Raw genomic sequence first — 20,399 nt, 5'->3', positions numbered from 1 at the left:
TGCAGTAAACATCCCAATAACACCTGGATATCTATCCATCTTAATTCCTGACCTGTGAAGTACTTCATCATCCTGACCCACTAACCCTTCCCTCTCCTTGTTCGCCTGCCACGGCTTTCCCTATTCCCTGCTCCAGCCAGGCTGGGGCAATAGGGCACCGCTAATGTGCTTGGTGGGTCATTAATTCTTCGGACGGCCATGGGGGCAGCAGAGCAGGCGAGCTTTGTTGTTTGATGTTGGGCGAAATGGTGGTGGGGAGGCAAAGCAGATGTTTGTGTTGGCTGGCGAGGGAAAGCTGTACACTTGATGCCAACCCAATCACCATCTCATGCTAAGCAGCAGCTGCCCAAATACATTTCAGCCAAAGTCTGGCAAAGAGACACAAGGGTGACCAGGTCAGCTTCAGCTCACTTTTGCTTTCTTTGCTCATGTTCTTTTAGCTTTGACATAATTCATATTTTAAATATACCAAAGCCACTTACTTGAAGGACTGTCCCCTGACCAGTTTGTCTTCCAAAACAATCTTGTACGGATTACACAAGTCTTGAAGCTAAAGGTGAACCAGACACTGATAAATCTAAAACATACAGTAGTTTGTCTGCTTGTCTGTATTTGTTGTGTGTAGCTAATGTTCACCGTGCTTTTGCCTTTGAGGAGAGATGTGGATCTTCGCAGAGAGGACATAAAGAAAAGGAACCAAAGACTAACCCAGATTTTTTCGCTGGCCATGGTAAAAATATAACAATGTATGCGCATACATAGACCCCAGAACAAGGACAGTTCATTTAACTCTCTCCTGCCTCTCCACACAACTGATATGAGCCATTCATCACCGCCCACCTTCATATCTGTGTGCTGCCCGGAAAGGACAGTGTGTGTATGTATGTGTGTGTGTGTGTGTGTGTGTGTGTGTGTGTGTGTGTGTGAAAACAGATTAAAGATAAATATCTTCTACGTAGCCCACACCTTTTGACCCTGTTGTAGAATTCCCCCAGCTTTTATGAGATGCAGGAATACAGTTTGTGTCCAGCTAACACTCAGAGTGTGCTGCCCTCTACTGCTCTTTTCATGAACATCTGGACTCAGAACATCTGCTGGTGGGCAAACACACTATCAAAGATTTATACTTCATAAATGTGTGCTTTTTACTCTTTGTTCTGTATAAATAAAAATCTGTGACTTATTTTGTGTGTCTATGTAAACGGTGGCAGAATATGCATCCACCATCCATCCAGAATTTAAATGTTTCACAGTCCAAATTTTAAATAAACTCATTTTGCTATGTCTTATCTAGAATGCCATGCAGTGTTCCTCTTGTTAATGGTAAAATAGCAAAAAGCTAATTTATCTGCACTGTGATGTCCTTATGGAACAACCGGCTGCTGCACTTTAAAGGTCAATGTATATGATTTAGGGGGATATATTCGCAGAAATGGGATACAAGTATATCACCATTACAGTGAGCAGGTTCTCATCTACGGAGATCGACATGTTGCACTGCCATGTTTCTACAGTAGCCCCCAGCTGACACATCAAAAACTGGTTCTAGATAGGACCATTTGTGTTTTAGCATCAGCCACTGTAGTTAGAAGTTGGAAAAACAGGGTTTTTTTTTAAAACATGAAATCGCTTTATTCAGTGTTTTTACTGGTTTAAATCACCTGGGGTCTCATTTATAAAACAGTGCGTAGGATCCATATTAAAATCATACCTACAGACAAAAGCCAATTTTCCATCTCCAAAATGTCCATAAGCATGGGTCAAAATTTCTCTCATCAAGTCTGTTTTTATACATTACAACTTTCGCGTGGGACATGGCGTATACGCCTCTTTCAGGCCTTGTTTTGTGCATACGCAGTGTTTTTAAATGAGAACCCTGGTCTGTTTCTTTAGGAGAGGAGGAGACCTCTGTGGATTATTTGACTCTTGTAAAGGAGTCAAGTTATCAGAAGAGATAGGTGAGCACACACATAGTAATGGCACACACATTAGCTGGTGCTCGGGGAGTTGCCCGTGTGTGACGTGCCAAGCAGCATGTGAGAAACACTGATATGTAATGTGAGACTTTTTTTTCTGTGTTACAAGTTTGAGTCATTGTGCTTTTAAATTCTTAAAAATCATATATGTTCCTTGTCGTAAACACTAATCTCTTACCAGAGCGTTACTTAATGTCAACAGGACACTATGAAGGCTTCATTGAATTTCCATTTTGGAGTAAATCATTTCTTTAATACTGATGTTTTTCCTCAAACAGTACTTTGGATTATCACTGGGAAAATATTTATCCAAGCTGCTGCTAATTGCATCCTCGCCAACTAATTACACAGCACATGCCCGGCTCTAACATGATGTTTGCTTCAATATACAACAGGCCGCTCAAAAAAGGCATACTTCAGATGATGCCAAGATGAAAGGTTCACATACAGCTCACTAATTGTCCCTCTCTGTATGTTGCTGCGCTGCATGGTTCAAGATAACGAGAAGGCATGCACCTGAGAAAGGAAAAGAGCTACATTCTTACCAAGCAGGGAGATTGCTAATCCTGAATTATCATTGGCTCGTTCTTCATCTCTAACTTAGTAGAGGTGGAACAAGGGAATCAAAAAAAAAAGGCGAGTAATGAGGACCCACAGTGGCCCCGGCAACGTAACCGTGGTTACGTGTGGTGCATTAATGTATGTAATCTGTTACTGTGTCTGTGACAAGACAAGGACATGTAGTGTGCTAATTAAAGAAACCTTTGGCTGCTCCTCGCTCAGACACAGGTCATATCTCATTAATGATGGTCTCAATGCATGGGGAGTCATTCATTACTGGCCATTTGGAGGAAAAGGGGAGGATGTGGGGACAGAGGGAATTCCTGCCCTAACATACAGGACATAGCATGCAAAGCAAATAGGTTTTTTCTCACAGAGTAGCAACCGAGATGCTCCCAGCATCACCATGTTACAGATTTTAATTATTTAGGGGGTCCAAATGCAGCTTCATAAAAAAAGTAAACAGTGCCTTTATTCAAAAACATTAATTTTTATTTCTGAAATGGAGTATTTACAAGAAAAAAAAGTCAATGGCAGGCTAATGTCATGTACATTACTAAATACAAAAAAAATATATCATAAAAAAAAAAAATAAACCACATTTTCAAAATGCTTTCGTTCCTGACACACCAGTCTGAGAAAAATAAAAAAAAATAAATAGCTGAGCTTACTCCTGGGATGAGGCCTCAGCGATGAAACCAATCCCGCTCTAAGTAACAGAAGAGACGCACAGCCTTATGGTCAGTGTTTGTACCTGGATGTTCAGTGCACAGGGACACACATACAGCAACCTTGAAATGGTAGTACACAGGCAGAGAGGCTCGTCTGCAATTAAAACAGCATTTTAGTGGCTCCAGTAATATTGCAAACAAAAGCCTAGGGAATGTCTTTTTGTTCCTAAAGAGTGAACTGCAACCTCCAGACAGAAAGAACTACATTTTCCTACATGCTCAAATGCCACATCAAACAGCGCTCCATACAATCAATAGAAGACTGAGAAAGCCTAAAGGAGTACGGGAGGTTGTAGGGTTCATGGGAGTAGCCATCATTTTGCTTTTGTGGTCACGAGAGAACGCTGGTGATGTGATCACTATATTTTTCTATGATCACAAGAAATAGAACAAAAACAACCCTAACTGCTCTACTTATCTCCTAATGTCATAATAATCAAAATATTCTAAATGTTTCTCTCATGATCTCGACACCAGAGGCTTTGTCATCATGACCAATATTACTATGAGTCAATTTGTTTTCTGATGATTATTAGAAAAGCCACGCCAGATGTTGTAATTATCTATAATCAATACAGATAAGGCAATCTCTACTTGACATTGCTTTGCACGATCATTATGCTGCTGTTACATAACTGCTGACAACCACAAGTGCACCCTCACTCTCTATCATAGTGACATTACACAGATTCTTCCTTTGGTTGTAGTTGCATTAGTTTACAATAAATGTGTTAGATTCTGAAGTCAAATGTGAGCAGTGACATTTGATTATAGATAATTATCCCCATGTCACATCTACAGCGTTATTATTCAGTGATCATGAGAAGACAGGACGAGTTATGTTGAGATCATAAACTTAGGTGATAATGAAAATGAAACACAGCTGGGAAGCAGCACCAGTGAACACCACTGCCAAGGCTGCACAATGTTTTACTAATCAGCTATGTTTTAAGGATCTTAATCTGCATTAGGAACATTAAACATACTGTATGGAATTGTTATATACAGGATAAATGTGCCACTTTAGTTTTTTAAGTGCAGTAGTTGATGGAAAATGTGGAAAAGTCCTAAAAATTCCACATCTTGCAGTGTTATGAAATAATTTTAAAATTGTAAACCACGCTCAAACCAGATCACTTATTCCTGACTCTTCACAGAGTTTAACTAAAATCTAAGTACTCTATAAACTAACAAAACAAGGACAGAAAACATAACCTCGTCGGCTACGTTGCCACCCATGGCTTCTACAGGTCCCTGTGAAGGAGTCCCTGTCTGAATATGAAAGCAAATGAGCAGTCCAAGACAAGTGCAAATCTTCCCTGAGACTGGTCCATGTACTCACACAGACATCAGATTCAGCATTAATCAACCCAAGTACCCTACTAGCAGACTAAACGAGTCACACTGACCGGCCTAAAAATTGTGTTTGGTGCCATTCCTGCAGCTGCAGTAGCACTGTTTTCATACATTAAGGACAAAACACGGGGATTCGTCGTCATCATCACTCAGTCACAATAAGGCTCCGAGAGCAGCATGTAAACCAGACTGGTCAGAAATCAAGTGGATCACAAAAAATGTTTACGTTGATCACACGGTTATTATTGCTAACATGATTATCACTTTTGATTTATTTGAATGATGGACCCCCTCCAGATACCTGACCAGGAGCTGGTCTCCATCCACAGATATGTAGAGCTGCAAGATATCACAATAACTGGAGATGAGTGGGAAGAGCTGAGTGAAGTGAATCAGCGTGTGGTGCTCTGGCACGCCTCAGGGACTCAGTCCTCTGGTGGCTGACAGAGGGAGACATTAGGTCGTCATGTGTCTCTGAGCTGACATCGGCTCTGCAGGCTCTGGAAGTGGGCCTGCTTCAGGATGCGGTTGATCTGCAGGTAGGATGCCAGGCTCGTAGAGCCGGCCAATTCTGAGGAGTCACTGGAGCTGAGGGGGCTGCAGGGGCCCACGACGCACTGGCTGCCACAGCTCCCGGCTGCATGCTCTGGACTGCTGATGCTGCTGCTGCTCTCGCTGTTGGACGACTGAAAAGCAGATGTCAGCATTAACCGTGTGCCAGCTAGATAAGATCATCAACATCAAGGCTTGTTTTGTCTAGATAAATTCAAAGCCTTACATTTGACACGCTTTGGGGCATACATGCAAAAACTAGACCTCAAAAAGACCTCATTAGCCACAATGTTTCTAACCAAGTATGGGTGCTTTCATGCCTAACCTATTTAATGCAGCTCAAACAAACTCTGGTGCGTTTGCGTATCTTGTTCAGTCAGTTCATGCTAGTGTGAAAGCTGTCAAACTGTACCAAAACGGCTTGGAAAGGAGGTCTCAGTCTGCTTCGAATCCAACTTGTGGTGTGAGAGCAGAGAAGACCAACCACAACATTTTGAAATGGTAGATGTAATTCTTAGTTTGAATACAAAATGTTAACTACTAAATGAATCTGCTGTGAGTGGGACCTGAACTAGCTCCTGGTACAGCTGTGGATAACTACTGTAACTTTTCACCATGCAGAAACAACTGCTTTGTTCAAGAAGAGCACTTGACTGGAGTTGTATCATGCCGTATTCCCATGAAACAGATGATTCCCCAAAGTGTGAGGATTTTACCTGGTATGTTAAGTCTTTACCCAATCAGACAGTGGAGCATAGTTAAAACAGTGCGTAATATTCAGTTACAAGATGCTTTTTGGAATCCTATTTCTCCCTGTTTGTCACTCTGCGATACCTCAGATCCACCCATTATCCATCCACACATAATTACCCATTAGTTTATAAGCTAGCTGTGAGCACCAACTAATAAGGCAACGATTAGTCTTCTTTATAGTTTAAAAACTTAATTACAGGTGGTTTCTAAATTTGTATGATTGCATTTCCCTTGACATGTGTTAGTACCTCAGAGTCCCAGGCATCCCGGCCTGGCTCAGGAGAGAGCGGATGAGCTCTGCTCTGCCTTTTGGCTTGAGGCACCAGGTGGCCACTCTCCTCATCACCACCGCTGCGCTGTCGTTTCCTGTTGGGGTACAAACATAGACAGGCATTTAACACAGGTGCATAGTTAACTGCCATCACACACCCATATATGTCGTTGCTGTAACCTATGCACGACCAACTGCTACATGTGTCGATGTTTTTATATAAATGGCTGCTGCAAGTGGTGAATACAGGCCACAGCAAGTTACTCTAACAGTTGTTTCGAGCTACATCTCTTCAGTTAGCGTTACATAATGTATTGTAGGCTCCTCTTACCTGTTTTCAGTCAACATATGATGACACTAAATCAATCTCGACGAGTTTCCTTATTTGTTCACACCAGACTGGGGGAAACGACCGGTTGACGTTATCGATTCCGTTAGCTTGTTTCCTGTCAGTCGATGGCCTATCACCTAAGTTAGCACAATAGTGTTCCCTGGCTAGCAAACTATGTTGAATACTGATGTGATACTACTACCCATTTGGCAACACTAGAGAATAATCTAATCTAATTAACAACGCCGACACTGAGGGTAACTGGCTATAAAATTACAAAGACCGGGTGTAAAAAAAAAAAAGCCAGTCACAAATGCTAGGTTACAAGCTAACGTCACCGCTAGCTAACCTTCATAGATAATACTTTCTCTCTTAGCCGACTCTAGCACATATTACAAAAAAAATATCCTGCCATTTTATATAAAACTCTAACGAGCTTAGTGCCAGAGCTCGAGTAAAATTACACCGGTTTTAGTTCAGCCTAGCTAACGTACGTTTTAACAGTTACAGCTAAACCCACAACCGACCGCGGCAGTTGTGTTTACATGGAACTGCGCATGCGCGAAGACGAGTAATGGCGCTTTTAAGTGCTGTCGGAAAAAATAGCTTCATATGCTAGTTAGAGAATCAAAGTAGAGTTTTCTGTGGTACCAAATATGTAAGTGTTGCGATCGCGATCGTCTTATTAACAATGATGGTGAATTAAGTGATGAACAGCATTGTTTTTTTTCTCGGTTACACGCAGCCTATGTGTGCAGTTAAGACGATTTCGATGAGAAAAAGGGGGGGTCCGAGCAGCACCTAAAGGCAGCACATTATGACACAGGCGCAGTTTGCAGCGCAGAAAGCTGCCAATTAACTTGATTGATTCATTGGTGAAGTATTGTGTATTTATTAATTTTATTAACGTGTGTCTGTTCTAAAACTAGAATTGGTCTTAATCAGACACAGCAATCGACAAATAGGGCCTACTGACCTATGGTCTGCCAAAAGATGTCGCTGTCTAAGGTTTTATAAAACGCATTGTAGCCGAATGTTATTATTGATTTAAGGGTCTTTAATAAAAACAGATATACAATGTAACAAAACGTGAGCTGCAGCCCATATTTCCGTAAAATCTGTGTGGCTATTTTACACTAGAGTACTTATGAAAGGATTTCCAGGCTTAGGGCATTAAGAAAATGACAGTTTTTATTATAGCAGTAAATGCTCGGGGAAAAAAGCCTCCAATCAGACCGTATTGTTGACATCTTCACAACCCGGAAGTTACACCCTACAGTGCAGCAGGTCCAGCCAGCCAATAGAGTTAAAAAAAAAAAAAACGCCTCCGCCAATGACTCAAGCGAAGGACGGAGGTGAGATTAACAGGGATCGTCGGCAGCAGCGGTCCAGCTAGAATAAAGGGAAATAATCGCAATGGGCAGCACCGACTCAAAATTAAACTTCAGGAAAGCAGTGATTCAGCTGACAACCAAAACACAGGTATATGAGCTTCCAGTACAGCAGAATAAAGGATTACATAGAGAGGTAGTGTGCCGATGAGCGCGCCGGAGAGCATCACCGAGGAGATGAGATAACGCGTTCTGATGTGGGAGCAGAAAACAAACATGATCTAATGTTGCATGCGCGCTTTTCAGCTCATATTCATTTACTTTCCATAATCGAAATGCACTGTATTCCACATATGTCGATTTATCATGGGATATATGATGGTGGATTTTGCGGTGCAGATGGCCACTTTATTTAGCCTGTGCATGTTCAGTTTTGATGTTAAAATAAATGATGGCGTAGCGAAATCAAATCTGATGACGTAGGTCTGGCAATGATCACGTTTGCAGATGCGGCAGGTGGACTGTGCTTAGAGTGTGTGCCAGATAATGTTTCTTCACTGCTGCTGGAGGAGAGGTTGTGTTTGCATTGCTATTATGTAGGCCATGGATATGCTTTACAATGAAAAACAAATAACCATATATGCATAATGATGAAAACCTGACATTTAAATGCACTGCAAGATCAGTCAGGCCATTTTATTTCAAATGTCACCGACATAAAATGCCCTATTTGAATCAAATACATGTGAACTGAACAGTAAATATATTTTTCCACAGCCAGTGGAAGCCACAGACGATGCCTTCTGGGACCAGTTCTGGGCAGACACCACCACCACGGTCCAGGATGTTTTTGCACTGGTGCCAGCTGCAGAGATAAGAGCTGTTCGAGAGGAGTCCCCCTCTAATTTAGCAACCCTCTGCTATAAGGTACACACTGCATGAAGTGTTAACACGTCTGTAAACTACAAACTTGTGTATGACATGAGATTCCACAGGGGTGGGGGCACTACATCATGGAACAATGTTTGTCAGAGCCCGTCAGCAAGGCACTGCCTCATGCTCTCAGATGTGGAAATAAGTGAGTCAACTGCCCTTCCTTTCCCTTCGCTTCCCGTCTCTTGGTACCAGCTTCCGTTTGAAGCCGCCTATCAGAAACAAAACAGACATACGGCATACTTAGAGGCCTAATTAAATAAAGAGGAGGAGATGAGAGCCCTTGAAACTGAGCTGATTCAAAGGGGCTTGTTACCTATTTTAGACACAGGCTACATGCTGTTGATTAGATGTAGATAGTGAGTCATTTTCAAACATTAATCTTATCTGTTAAAGGCCCAAAACAACAACATATGTTCTCATCTAATTGGAAAATTATCTTTATTGTCAAATGTAACAAACTTAAGATAACAAGTGCATTTCCTAGTGTAAATTATATCAAGTATACACAGACTCAATGAGCAATTTATGTGTCGATAAGACACATGTACTTTTGTTCTCCAAAACAAAATCATTAGTGTCCTGTTGACGGTAACGGAGAAATACTATATTGTAAGAGCATGCTCACTGTAAAGGCTTTTTCAGCCTCATGGAATCATTCAACACTTTGAAATTAAGCATCATTTTTTAATGAAACAAGTCTAATAAGCTGAGATGTTTGTTATGGTTCTGTGCATGTTGACTGGGCAACGCCTCATTAACCAACTTAGAACTAGCAGTAAGAAAATTGTGTAGTTTAGAAAATGGGTTTGTCCTCAAAGAAGTAATTTGGAGCACAGCACATACACAAAGACACGAGGGCTGACTCAAATGCTTCGAAGCTTTGATTGTTGCTGTGGTAATCACTGTCCAAACATTACTTGAATGCTCTGTTTTTTACGTATATGCATAACCCAAATATCCCCAGTGCCCCAAAATGAAGAAATAGTTACCCAACATTATTCATTCTGCATCAACATTAATTATTATTAGTTATTTTCAGACAGGGACATTTAAACTCTCATCTAACGTCAGTCACCAGCAGTCCTGCAATACTGAAACTGGGACAGTTTGACCACATGTGACAGGCCTACTGACATGCTAGCAAGATGTCGCAAAAGTCAGGCATCTGGAATAGCTACAAAAGATGATCCCCCCAAAGTTGAGTGCCAGATATGACAAAGGAAACTGGCTTATCACAAGTCTACTTCAAACAGCTTAGCAGTCTTACAAATTGGTCATAGCTATTATGGCTAATGTGCTACCTGCATGCTAACAAAGCTAACTGTCATGTTATTTTACCTGCCCTGACTGAAAACCAGTGATCCAAAAAAGTCCGACTTAAGTTAACCCCCTGGCGAAGCTTTGATTTATCGCAGATATTGCTCACTGAAACTTCAGTACCTAAAATGGAAGCCCTAAAAGACACATCATTTAAAGAGGCACCAGTGTTGTCGTTGTAAATTAGATTTTCATAGTTAAAATTAAAAGACTGTATCAAGCTTCTTCTGTGTGAAGTACAGTGTGTCTGGCTCAGCAGATGCCTCCATCCTCACTCTCATGCACCACCCAATAATGTTCCTTGTCTCCTCAGGCTGTGGAGAAGCTGGTGCAGGGTGCAGAGTCTGGTTGCCCCACGGAGAGGGAGAAGCAGGTGATCCTGAACTGCACTCGCATCTTGAGCCGCATCCTTCCCTACATCTTCGAGGACCAGGACTGGAGAGGATTCTTCTGGTCGACGGTGCCCGGCGCTGGGCGGGCGGGGGTGAGTGGGCACAGGAAAGGAAAAAGCACTTGCAAAAAGCATCAAGACAAACCCTTTAATCACTCTTACAACACTTTTCTTTTAAACAAAATGGGCTACTGTCATTTGCACAGTCGTACTTTGAACAGAAGATGGTGTTTGTTGCTAAAAATATGATCGATCAGTTACAAAAGAATACAATGTTTGTGTCAGGTCTTGCAGATGCTTACTCACTCCAGTGATACAATGAGGTTATCAGACTGTTCTTTCCATGAGTGCGTGTCCTTCACTCAGCTGATGAGCTAAATCGGTTTCCTCATTCCAGTTGTAAGGATATGTGGAGCAGGAAATATCACTGAGCTATTTCTGCCAAGCAATGCTCCTCTTCCATTTGACTATTTACACAATATCTTTTAATTAATGCTTGATATTCATCACCTAGTTCTAGTCTCATACATGCATATATGTGCATCCTTTTCAGACAGATGAGCTGGATGATGATGACGGAGCTCGACCACTGGCTGAGTCTCTGCTCCTGGCTATCGCCGACCTGCTCTTCTGCCCTGACTTCACTGTGCACAGCCACAGGAGAGGCCCAGTGAGTACTCATCTCTTCACCATCCATCAAAATTATTCAGCACTGACACATTAGTTAACATGATCTTTTATGATTGTTAACGATACTTTTCGGAGCACTGTTTCCTTCTTCCTGGTCTAACGTTGCCCAACTAACCTGTCTCTCTAGTTCCTGTGAAGACTAACATAGTAAGACATCATGGCTGACAGAACACTGTCAGTCTCACCAGGAAGAATTCCTCATCTCTAATGAGCAAGACAGGAATGTTGCACGTCAGTCTGCAGCCTTGTTTTCAGTGAATTCTTTAGGGGTTATAACTTCCATGTAGCATACTATGCTCATTATTTCACCATCAGTTCTGGTACATTTCCTCCCTAAACTGCATCGTGGAGAATGCATTCAGAGAAAGTTCCTAAAGGAAGTTCAGAAAAATGACAGCAGTGGTTGTTTGTTTCTTAAGACAAGCTTTGTTTCTTTGTTGTGTTAGTACTGAAAGCTTTGTTTACTGATAGTGTTAAAGCAGGAAGAGGTGCATCAAGTAAATAGAAAAGTAAGACTGTGCAAGCTGTAGTGATGGAGCCCATGAATGGATTACTGAACAGGCCTATCAGGTACAGGCCCCCCGAGGCTCCAAGTGTCAGGGGCTCAGCTGGTTTTTACCTGCAAAATGTCACTCAAATCAACAAGTGCTGACCACAAAGAGACTCAAGATGATTACAAAGAAACACACAACAACTACAAAGAGACACAAAATGACTAGTAAGAGATACAAAATGACCACTACGAGACACAAAATGGCTAAAAAGAGACTCAAAATGACTACGGAGAGACACAAAATGACCACACAGAGACATAAAATGACCACAAAGAGACACAAATGGACTACAAAGAGACACAAAATGACCACAAAGAGACACAAATGGACTACAAAGAGACACAAAATGACTACACAGAGACACAAAACAACTACAGAGAGACACAAAACAACTATAGAGAGACACAAAATGACCACACAGAGACATAAAATGACCACAAGAGACACAAATGGACTACAAAGAGACACAAAATGACTACACAGAGACACAAAACAACTACAAAGAGACTCAAAACGACCTCTACGACACACAAAATGACCACAGAGGCACAAAATGACCACGCAGAGACACAAAATGACCACAAAGAGACACAAATAGACTACAAAGAGTCACAAAATTACCACAAAGAGACACAAAATGACTATACAGAGACACAAAACAACTATAGAGAGACACAAAATGACCACACAGAGACATAAAATGACCACAAGAGACACAAATGGACTACAAAGAGACACAAAATGACTACAAGAGACACAAAACAACTACAGAGAGACACAAAATGACCACACAGAGACACAAAATGACCACAAAGAGACACAAATGGACTACAAAGAGACACAAAATGACCACAAAGAGACACAAAATGACCACAGAGACACAAAATGATTACAAAGAGACACAAAATGACTATACAGAGACACAAAACAACTACAGAGAGACACAAAATGACCACACAGAGACATAAAATGACCACAAGAGACACAAATGGACTACAAAGAGACACAAAATGACTATACAGAGACACAAAACAACTACAGAGAGACACAAAATGACCACACAGAGACATAAAATGACCACAAAGAGACACAAATGGACTACAAAGAGACACAAAATGACCACAAAGAGACACAAAATGACCACAGAGACACAAAATGATTACAAAGAGACACAAAATGACTATACAGAGACACAAAACAACTACAGAGAGACACAAAATGACCACAAAGTGACACAAAATGATCACAAAGAGACACAAATGGACCACAAAGAGACACAACATGACCACAAAGTGATACAAAATGAGAAAAAATGAGACAAAATGAACCCAAAGACATACAAACAGACCACAGGGATGATCACACAAAACTGACACAAAGAGACACTAAACAGCAAACAAAGTCTGTGTGTCTTGCTCCAACTTAGAAGAGGTGGTGGGATCTACTGCATATCTGTGCCCAGGGGCCCATTATCTTATAGTCTGCCCATGGTCGAGACGGATGCACATCTCAATTCCTTCAGTTTCCATTTAACCAAGACAGCATCATTCCATAACCTGGTTATTTTAGTTCCCTAACCTTAACCATACCCTAACAATACTCTCTGTGCTGTGCTACATGATGTTTTACAATCCCAAAGTAGTGTTAGTTGCCAAAATGTAACTAAATCCTAGCTAGAGGGATCAGAAAACACCCTGGTGTCATTTTAGAATGCAACATTACAGACAATCATTTGCGATGTAATTGAACAAGTCTTTGGAGAAATGTTAATCCTGCACTTTGAATAAAATAATTTGATTTATAAATATTTTTCTGTGATCGCCAGGACTCGGTAGAGAACATGCAGTCTATAGACAGCTGTGAATACATCTGGGAGGCAGGCGTGGGCTTTGCACAGTCCCCCCCTCTCAACTACATCCATGATCTAAATAGGTGAGTCAGCCGGCTGCTTGCAGCTGTGCTTGGCAGCATCTGCAGTGAAAAAAAAAAAACAAAAAAACACAGGCTTTACTCTCTCGTTTTTACATGGCTGACTTTTTTTCTGTGCACCTCTTTGCTGTTTTTTTTTCCCCCCCGGATTCTCTTCAGGACAGAGCTGCTGAGACTGTTACTAACCTGCTTCTCCGAGGCCATGTACCTGCCTCCTTCATCGGACAACAATGTGCTCAACCCCTGGGTGACGTTCTTCTGCTCCACAGAAAATAGGTAATGGGCAGATCATGTTGGCACATCTACATATATATGGACAAACATTATGTGATGATGTGAGTCCATGCAACTGTCAAGTGAATTTTTTAAATGCCACAAGAAGTAAGTTTGGTTAGGAGAGTCTACATTAATGTGAATAAATAGAAACAGAATTTAGCTGTGGCAGAGAATGCAAGAGCTGTTGTTTGACCCAAATAAAACAAAAAACAACAAAAAATATGGTTCATGGTCCACTTACTGGGATTTATTCAGGGGTTTCAACCACATTTAATGGTCTTCATCACAAGTTTAGTTTGTTTGGTTACCACAGAGATTGCTTGAGGCTCAGTTGTCAGTGAGATGTTGATTAAACGTCTGAAACAAAAGCTTAAAGGAGCTCTATGTGAGTACAGAGCATTAATGTAGCAGGAAATAACTATTTGCTATGTAAAGATATGGTGGTGTAATGGTGTCCTGAGCAGAGAACAAAGTCACACTCTCTCTGTGCTTTGAGTTACTTCTCTGTCCGTTATCGTGGAGGATGATCCAGCCATGTGTGCATGTAAGTCCATGTGTGTATCCCGCAAGCATGTAAGTAGATGTGTGTATCCCTGCTAGCTTATGGCCAGCGCTCTGCACTGCGCTTATACAGCGGTTATTTCTGATATCAGGATGGCTCATCCTGGAAGCATAGCACCCACCCCTCTGGTTTCCCACTGTTAACACTGTTAGCCCTGTCAGCACTGTTGCCGTTGTTTAGAGCTGTTTGCGTTGTTAGCACTGTTAGCTGCTGGTCGCTGGCTCAGCTACCTCCATGTTGAGAGCCATGTGCAGACAATCTCTGAATCATAGATATGCTCTGGATATCATAGAGCTCCTTAAAAGTGGACCATGGGGTGGATGTATTTCCTAAGTGAGAGTCTTTGTTCTTCCATATTATTTTATATAAATGTAGATATTATGCAAATGCATTTTAATTTATTTGCTGCACCAAACTGCATTCTTTCTGTATTGACTAAAATAGGATAATTCATATTATAGTTTTCATCCAAAAAAAAAATGCACTGGTAAATTCTTGCACATGATTCTCTAACATGGTCTTTATGTCATTTTCCCTAGACATGCTCTGCCTCTGTTCACCTCCCTGCTGAATGTGGTGTGTGCCTATGATCCAGTGGGCTACGGCATCCCGTACAACCACCTGCTCTTCTCTGACTACCGGGAGCAGCTGGTGGAGCAGGCTGTACAGATCCTCATTGTGACGTTGGAGCACGATGGAGGGGTTCCCCACCGGCCCCCCTCTCCATCCAGCATGGAGGAGCAAGAGGTGCGACACCAAGACAAATCAAGATAATCAATCCAGTGTGGCATTTGTTTGCTGTCACTCTAATAAATCTCTTCATCTTTGTGCAGTCTACAGGCCCTGAAAATCTGTTTGTGAATTACTTGTCGAGGATTCACAGAGAGGAGGTATGTTATCATTTCTATAAGACACGTGCAGATCTTCCCTGTGGAGTTGTCCAAAGCACGCTTTATGTCTCTCCATCGGCAGGATTTTGACTTTGTGCTGAAGGGCCTCGCTCGTCTGCTGACCAACCCTTTGACACAGACGTACCTGCCTAACTCGACCAAGAAGATCCAGTTCCACCAGGAACTGTTGGTGCTTTTCTGGAAGCTTTGTGACTTCAACAAGGTCAGAACAAAGGACTAGAAGGAAGACTGTCTTTCATTAAGAGTCTGTGCTTTTATTCAACAAATTCTCCTTTGTGTTCCCTTGACAGAAGTTCCTGTTTTTTGTCCTGAAGAGTAGTGACGTGCTGGATATTCTGGTTCCTATACTCTTCTATCTGAATGATGCACGGGCGGACCAGTGTGAGTCTCATCCCCGGTGTTGTCCTTGCACCTAACAAGACTCTACAGGTATTTATGTTTATTAACCTCTCATGTGTTTTGTGGCTGCAGCCCGTGTTGGACTCATGCACATCGGTGTGTTCATTTTGCTACTGCTGAGCGGTGAGAGGAACTTTGGCGTGCGCTTGAATAAGCCCTACACCGTCCATGTGCCTATGGACATCCCAGTGTTTACAGGGACTCATGCTGACCTGCTCATAGTGGTGAGTGTTTACCGTGCTGCATCATCGGAAATGTTCTTTATTGCCGCCAAATTGAGACACCGTTAATGCTCACAGCTGTCACTGTGTTTGTTTTGTAGGTGTTTCACAAGATTATCACCACAGGCCACCAGCGTCTCCAGCCTCTGTTCGACTGCCTACTCACTATTGTTGTAAATGGTGAATTGTTTTGGCGCCATCTGTCCAACACACTTTATTTCCAACATCAACTAATTTAAAGTTTTAATATCTCATTAGAAATAGATGCCACTTAATTAAATAAATGTCTGTTACTGTTACATAATCATCTTCTTAACTTTGCTTTTTTCTGCAGTGTCTCCCTATCTGAAGAGCCTGTCCATGGTGGCAGCCAATAAACTGCTCCACCTGCTGGAGGCCTTCTCCACCAGCTGGTTCCTGTTCTCTGCGGCCCAGAACCATCACCTTGTGTTCTTCCTTCTTGAGGCTTTCAACAATATTATCCAGTATCAGTTTGACGGTAAGAGAAAGCTGACATGTAACAGACGTCTAGGTTTGTATGTATGTCAACAGCTTACCTTTTTAAAATTTTTGTGTCAAGATATTTTAAGGAACACATCTGTTAATAAAATGCATCTGTCCTGCTTTCTCTCACCTCCAGGAAACTGCAACTTGGTGTACGCCATCATCCGCAAACGCAACGTTTTCCACCAGTTGGCCAACCTGCCTTCCGATCCCGCTTCCATCCAGAAGGCTTTGCAGAGGAAGAGGAAGTCTCCAGACGTCATTTCCCGCACAAGCTCGCAGGAGACTGTATCCATGGAGGGCTCTCATCCTGCTGTGCCGGCAGAGCCTGGTACACTGAAGGCCAGTCTGGTCGCTATTCCAGGTACTGACTCTGTGTGCTGTTTAGTTGTTACTGATTGTTGAACTGGCTCATTGGTCAACTGGTTACTGTACTATTTATAAAATTACCACCATCTGTTGGCTGTGCAGTGGATGTCTGTCACGTGCACAAACTTACATGTTAGCATAGAATACATTAAGCACCTGACAAGAACTACAACTAAGAGAAATGAGTGTTTAATAATTCAGAATGATCATATTTGTTTTATTAATATTTTTTGGAATATACCATGGGTTAATAAAGGTAAAGTGAACCAGTGGGTTACTTTCTCAAAAAATGCAAGTTTGTGAAAAAATAATTTCAAAGGCAAAAGCTGGTTATTTTATATTTCAAACCAAAAACAGCAGTGCATTAGTCCATCAACTTTTTGACATTTATTTGTTGACCCCCAAACCTATTGTTTTCTACCGAACACATAGATAAATAAATAAATAAATAAAATAGAATAAAATGAAATAGAATAAAATAAAATAAAATAAAATAAAATAACCAACAATTAAATTAAATTAAATTAAATTAAATTAAAGAAAAAAATTGTATTTCTGAGGGACTATTTTCAGTTGTGTATTTGTTGCATCAGTGGCTATGTAGAGCAGCAAGAAAGTATATTTAGAATTGGAGCACTGATTGGCTACAGCGCATGCCACATAACTGAAACATCACCAGTTCATACCCAGCCGGGGACCTACGTTGCATGTCATACGCCCCTCTCTTCCCCTGTTTCCTGTCTTCCTTTTCACTGTAAAAGTGTCAGAGCGAAAATGCCGAAAAAAATCTTACAAATAAAGACAGAGCAGACAGAATAGGGCAGGGTGATATGGAGCGTATCAAATATCAGGATTTTTTTCACCAAATACCTTGATATTAATGTTACTGCAATATTTTAGGCATGATTACTGGTGCATTTTTTGATAAATATTCATCAGTAATGGTGGTCTAATGACTAAATGGATAAAGGCAAATAATGAGAACAGCTAGAACAGTCTGGGGAGTTCAGAAAAATTAAAACACATCACTGTAATGCAGTCTTTTAAACCAGAAAAAAAGGCAACACTCGCAATATTAGTATATCCAAAATCCAAGGCGTCAAATTATCATTATTTTTATGGACAAAAATTGAGCTCTATGGTACAGAGGAATAAGCCGTATCAGTTGACAATACTTGTAACTAGGATAATTCTATTCTTGTTTATGGTCTGTTCATGGGATTTGTTGACATTACGAAAAACAGACCATCAGCAGACCTGTCCTTCAAGTGACTGGTTTCCTGTGATTCACGGTTTCCTGCAGGTATCGATAAACTGACTGAGAAGTCCCAGGTGTCAGAGGATGGCACCATGGTGTCGGTTCCAAAGACAGACCCTTCACACGCAGTCCACTCAGACCAAAGCGCAGTCGCCGGGACCAGCGACACAGAGTCAAACTCAGGCCGAGACAATGAAGTAAGTGTGTGTGGTTGTGTGTGTGTATTTGTATAAAAACATATGCATGTTAGTAACTTTATTTCTTCACATTATCAGGATGTTTTTTACACTGAAGCAGAGATGGAAAGAAGACGTTTGTCAAGTGCGTCTTCAACATCGTTTTGGGCACCCACACCAGAATGGGTCAGTAGCATCTTTTACCCTAAGCCTCTCTTATGTTGGCAGAATGTGTAACTGATGTGGATTTTCTGTCCCAGGTCCTCTCCTGGAAGTGTAAACTACCCCTTCAGACTATCATGCGACTTCTACAAGTGCTAGTCCCTCAGGTGGAGAAGATCTGCATCGACAAGTATGTATTCCTTTTTGCTCAGCATATAAAGTCATATATTGGCTGTGATTCCTCTGATATATCACCAAATGTTTCACTGCAGGGGTTTGACAGATGAATCAGAGATCTTGAAGTTTCTCCAGCACGGCACATTAGTGGGCCTGCTGCCAGTTCCTCACCCCATCCTCATCCGAAAGTATCAGGCCAACGCAGGCACGGCCATGTGGTTTCGCACCTACATGTGGGGTGTCGTGTATTTGCGGTGAGTCAGCCACGAGAGAGCTGAGAATTATGCAAACAGTCGTCTCTCCACACTTACTAACATCTTACTCTGTTTTTACAGCAACGTGGACCCTCCTATCTGGTATGACACTGATGTTCGCCTTTTTGAGATTCAGAGGATGTAGGCAGGAAAATGGGACTGTTCAGTTCTGGCGTTCCTCCTCCCTTCAGTATCTGCTGGTTTCCCGGTAAACCTCACTGTGTTTAACTTGCCTCTGTAACCATCACAATGCGTACACCACTGACTTGTGTAGGAGAGTCATTCAGACAGGTGAGGTAGAGATACCTCTCGGATTAAGATGGGAGATGATAGAATTATCAACATTATCCATAAACACTTGTGTTTGTACATTTCTTGAGACCTCAAGACCAGAGAATGTGTGAAATGTTTCCTGAAGGCCGAGGCTCTTTCCTTGACGGCATCGAAGTGAAGCGAGGAAATACTGTTAGACTTGGCAGCCAGACTTGTTATAGAAGATGTGACGCTCTCCAACAGAGGCTTGTAACATTATCCTGGACGGCACAATATTGGTGTTTCACATTATTTGTCGTACTTGCCAATGCTTTCACGTGCACTCTTTATGAGTTGTCTGTTATTATGGTTGTAGTTTACGTGACAGTGTAACTTTACAGGATTTTGGAGACAATACTACAGATTGTATGTTTTTATGTTTCTGACCAGGTTAAAGTTTGGATCTGGCTGGCTATGCTTACAATGCTTGATGTTTGAAAATTGTATTTTACGTAAATTATCCTGAAAATATATATTGATATGCATCTGTGAATTCTGTGTTGGTTGCATTACTGAACTCTAAAACTCTTTCAAGCAACATATGTGCAAAGTGTCATGAGTTAGTCTTCGTGCAGCATGTAGATAAAGTTATAGTTAACTAAAATAAAAACTAAAATTAGGTGTAAAAAACATTTTATTTAACTTAAATAAAAACTAGACATTAGAAAAAAAACATAGTCCTAGACAAATAAGTCCCATATTATAATTTATTTAAAAAAAACTAACAAACTAAATTTAATTGAAACAAAAATTAAATATATTTAAAAAAAAATAAATAAATAAAAATGAATTAGATATACCAAACTGTAATACCTGTGTGGATCCTGGATGTAACTATAAGTCAAGATCAATCAAAATGTATTATCAATATCCACTGCATATGTTATTGGGAGGTATTTTACCCACTCCTCTATGTAGCTTGGCTACAACATGTCATTTAAAGAGAAAGCTGCCCCTTACACCATGATCACTAGATGGCACTATGTCCCCCTGCAGCAGGCAGCAGGCAAGGAGCACAGTTATAGTGACACAATTAAAAACATAAAACCTTTATTGCAGTGGTATACAAATACCTTTTTTTATTTTATTTTTGTGAGCATCCAATTTGCTTATGTGCTTTTTAAAAAAAAAACAAAAAC

At 41.2% G+C, this 20,399-nt stretch overlaps 2 protein-coding genes across 2 annotated transcripts; one reads left to right on the top strand and one right to left on the bottom strand.

Annotated features, from left to right (window-relative positions):
- Positions 1–4,304: 4,304 nt before the first annotated feature.
- LOC125879515 (uncharacterized) lies at positions 4,305–7,071 on the bottom strand. The gene is made up of 3 exons (XM_049561453.1): positions 6,532–7,071; positions 6,178–6,295; positions 4,305–5,310 (listed from the first exon to the last, which is right to left on the bottom strand). Exons 1-3 carry the CDS (start codon positions 6,546–6,548, stop codon positions 5,089–5,091), a joined length of 357 nt encoding a protein of 118 aa, XP_049417410.1. The 5' UTR covers positions 6,549–7,071; the 3' UTR covers positions 4,305–5,088.
- Positions 7,072–7,868: 797 nt separating this feature from the next.
- On the top strand, positions 7,869–19,695 carry hid1a (HID1 domain containing a). Its single transcript, XM_049561416.1, has 19 exons — positions 7,869–8,013; positions 8,640–8,789; positions 10,429–10,599; positions 11,060–11,176; positions 13,576–13,682; positions 13,839–13,955; positions 15,057–15,264; positions 15,351–15,407; positions 15,490–15,630; positions 15,719–15,809; positions 15,900–16,051; positions 16,150–16,228; positions 16,383–16,547; positions 16,689–16,916; positions 18,225–18,376; positions 18,455–18,541; positions 18,616–18,707; positions 18,790–18,948; positions 19,030–19,695. Exons 1-19 carry the CDS (start codon positions 7,948–7,950, stop codon positions 19,091–19,093), a joined length of 2,403 nt encoding a protein of 800 aa, XP_049417373.1. The 5' UTR covers positions 7,869–7,947; the 3' UTR covers positions 19,094–19,695.
- Positions 19,696–20,399: the final 704 nt, after the last annotated feature.

Source organism: Epinephelus fuscoguttatus, linkage group LG19 (assembly GCF_011397635.1).
Source record: "Epinephelus fuscoguttatus linkage group LG19, E.fuscoguttatus.final_Chr_v1".
Lineage (NCBI taxonomy): Eukaryota > Metazoa > Chordata > Actinopteri > Perciformes > Serranidae > Epinephelus > Epinephelus fuscoguttatus.
The sequence above is the reverse complement of the archived record's forward strand: the minus strand, read 5'-3'. Positions and strand labels throughout refer to the sequence as shown.

Excerpts from the sequence above, each read along its gene's own strand:
- LOC125879515 (XM_049561453.1), bottom strand. Across the intron at positions 5,311-6,177 it reads GGGATGCCTGGGACTCTGAG|TCGTCCAACAGCGAGAGCAG; the intron begins GTACTAACACAT and ends TCTGCTTTTCAG.
- hid1a (XM_049561416.1), top strand. The coding sequence starts at position 7,948 with ATGGGCAGCACCGACTCAAAATTAAACTTCAGGAAAGCAGTGATTCAG. Across the intron at positions 8,014-8,639 it reads AGCTGACAACCAAAACACAG|CCAGTGGAAGCCACAGACGA; the intron begins GTATATGAGCTT and ends ATTTTTCCACAG. Across the intron at positions 15,408-15,489 it reads CGAGGATTCACAGAGAGGAG|GATTTTGACTTTGTGCTGAA; the intron begins GTATGTTATCAT and ends CTCCATCGGCAG.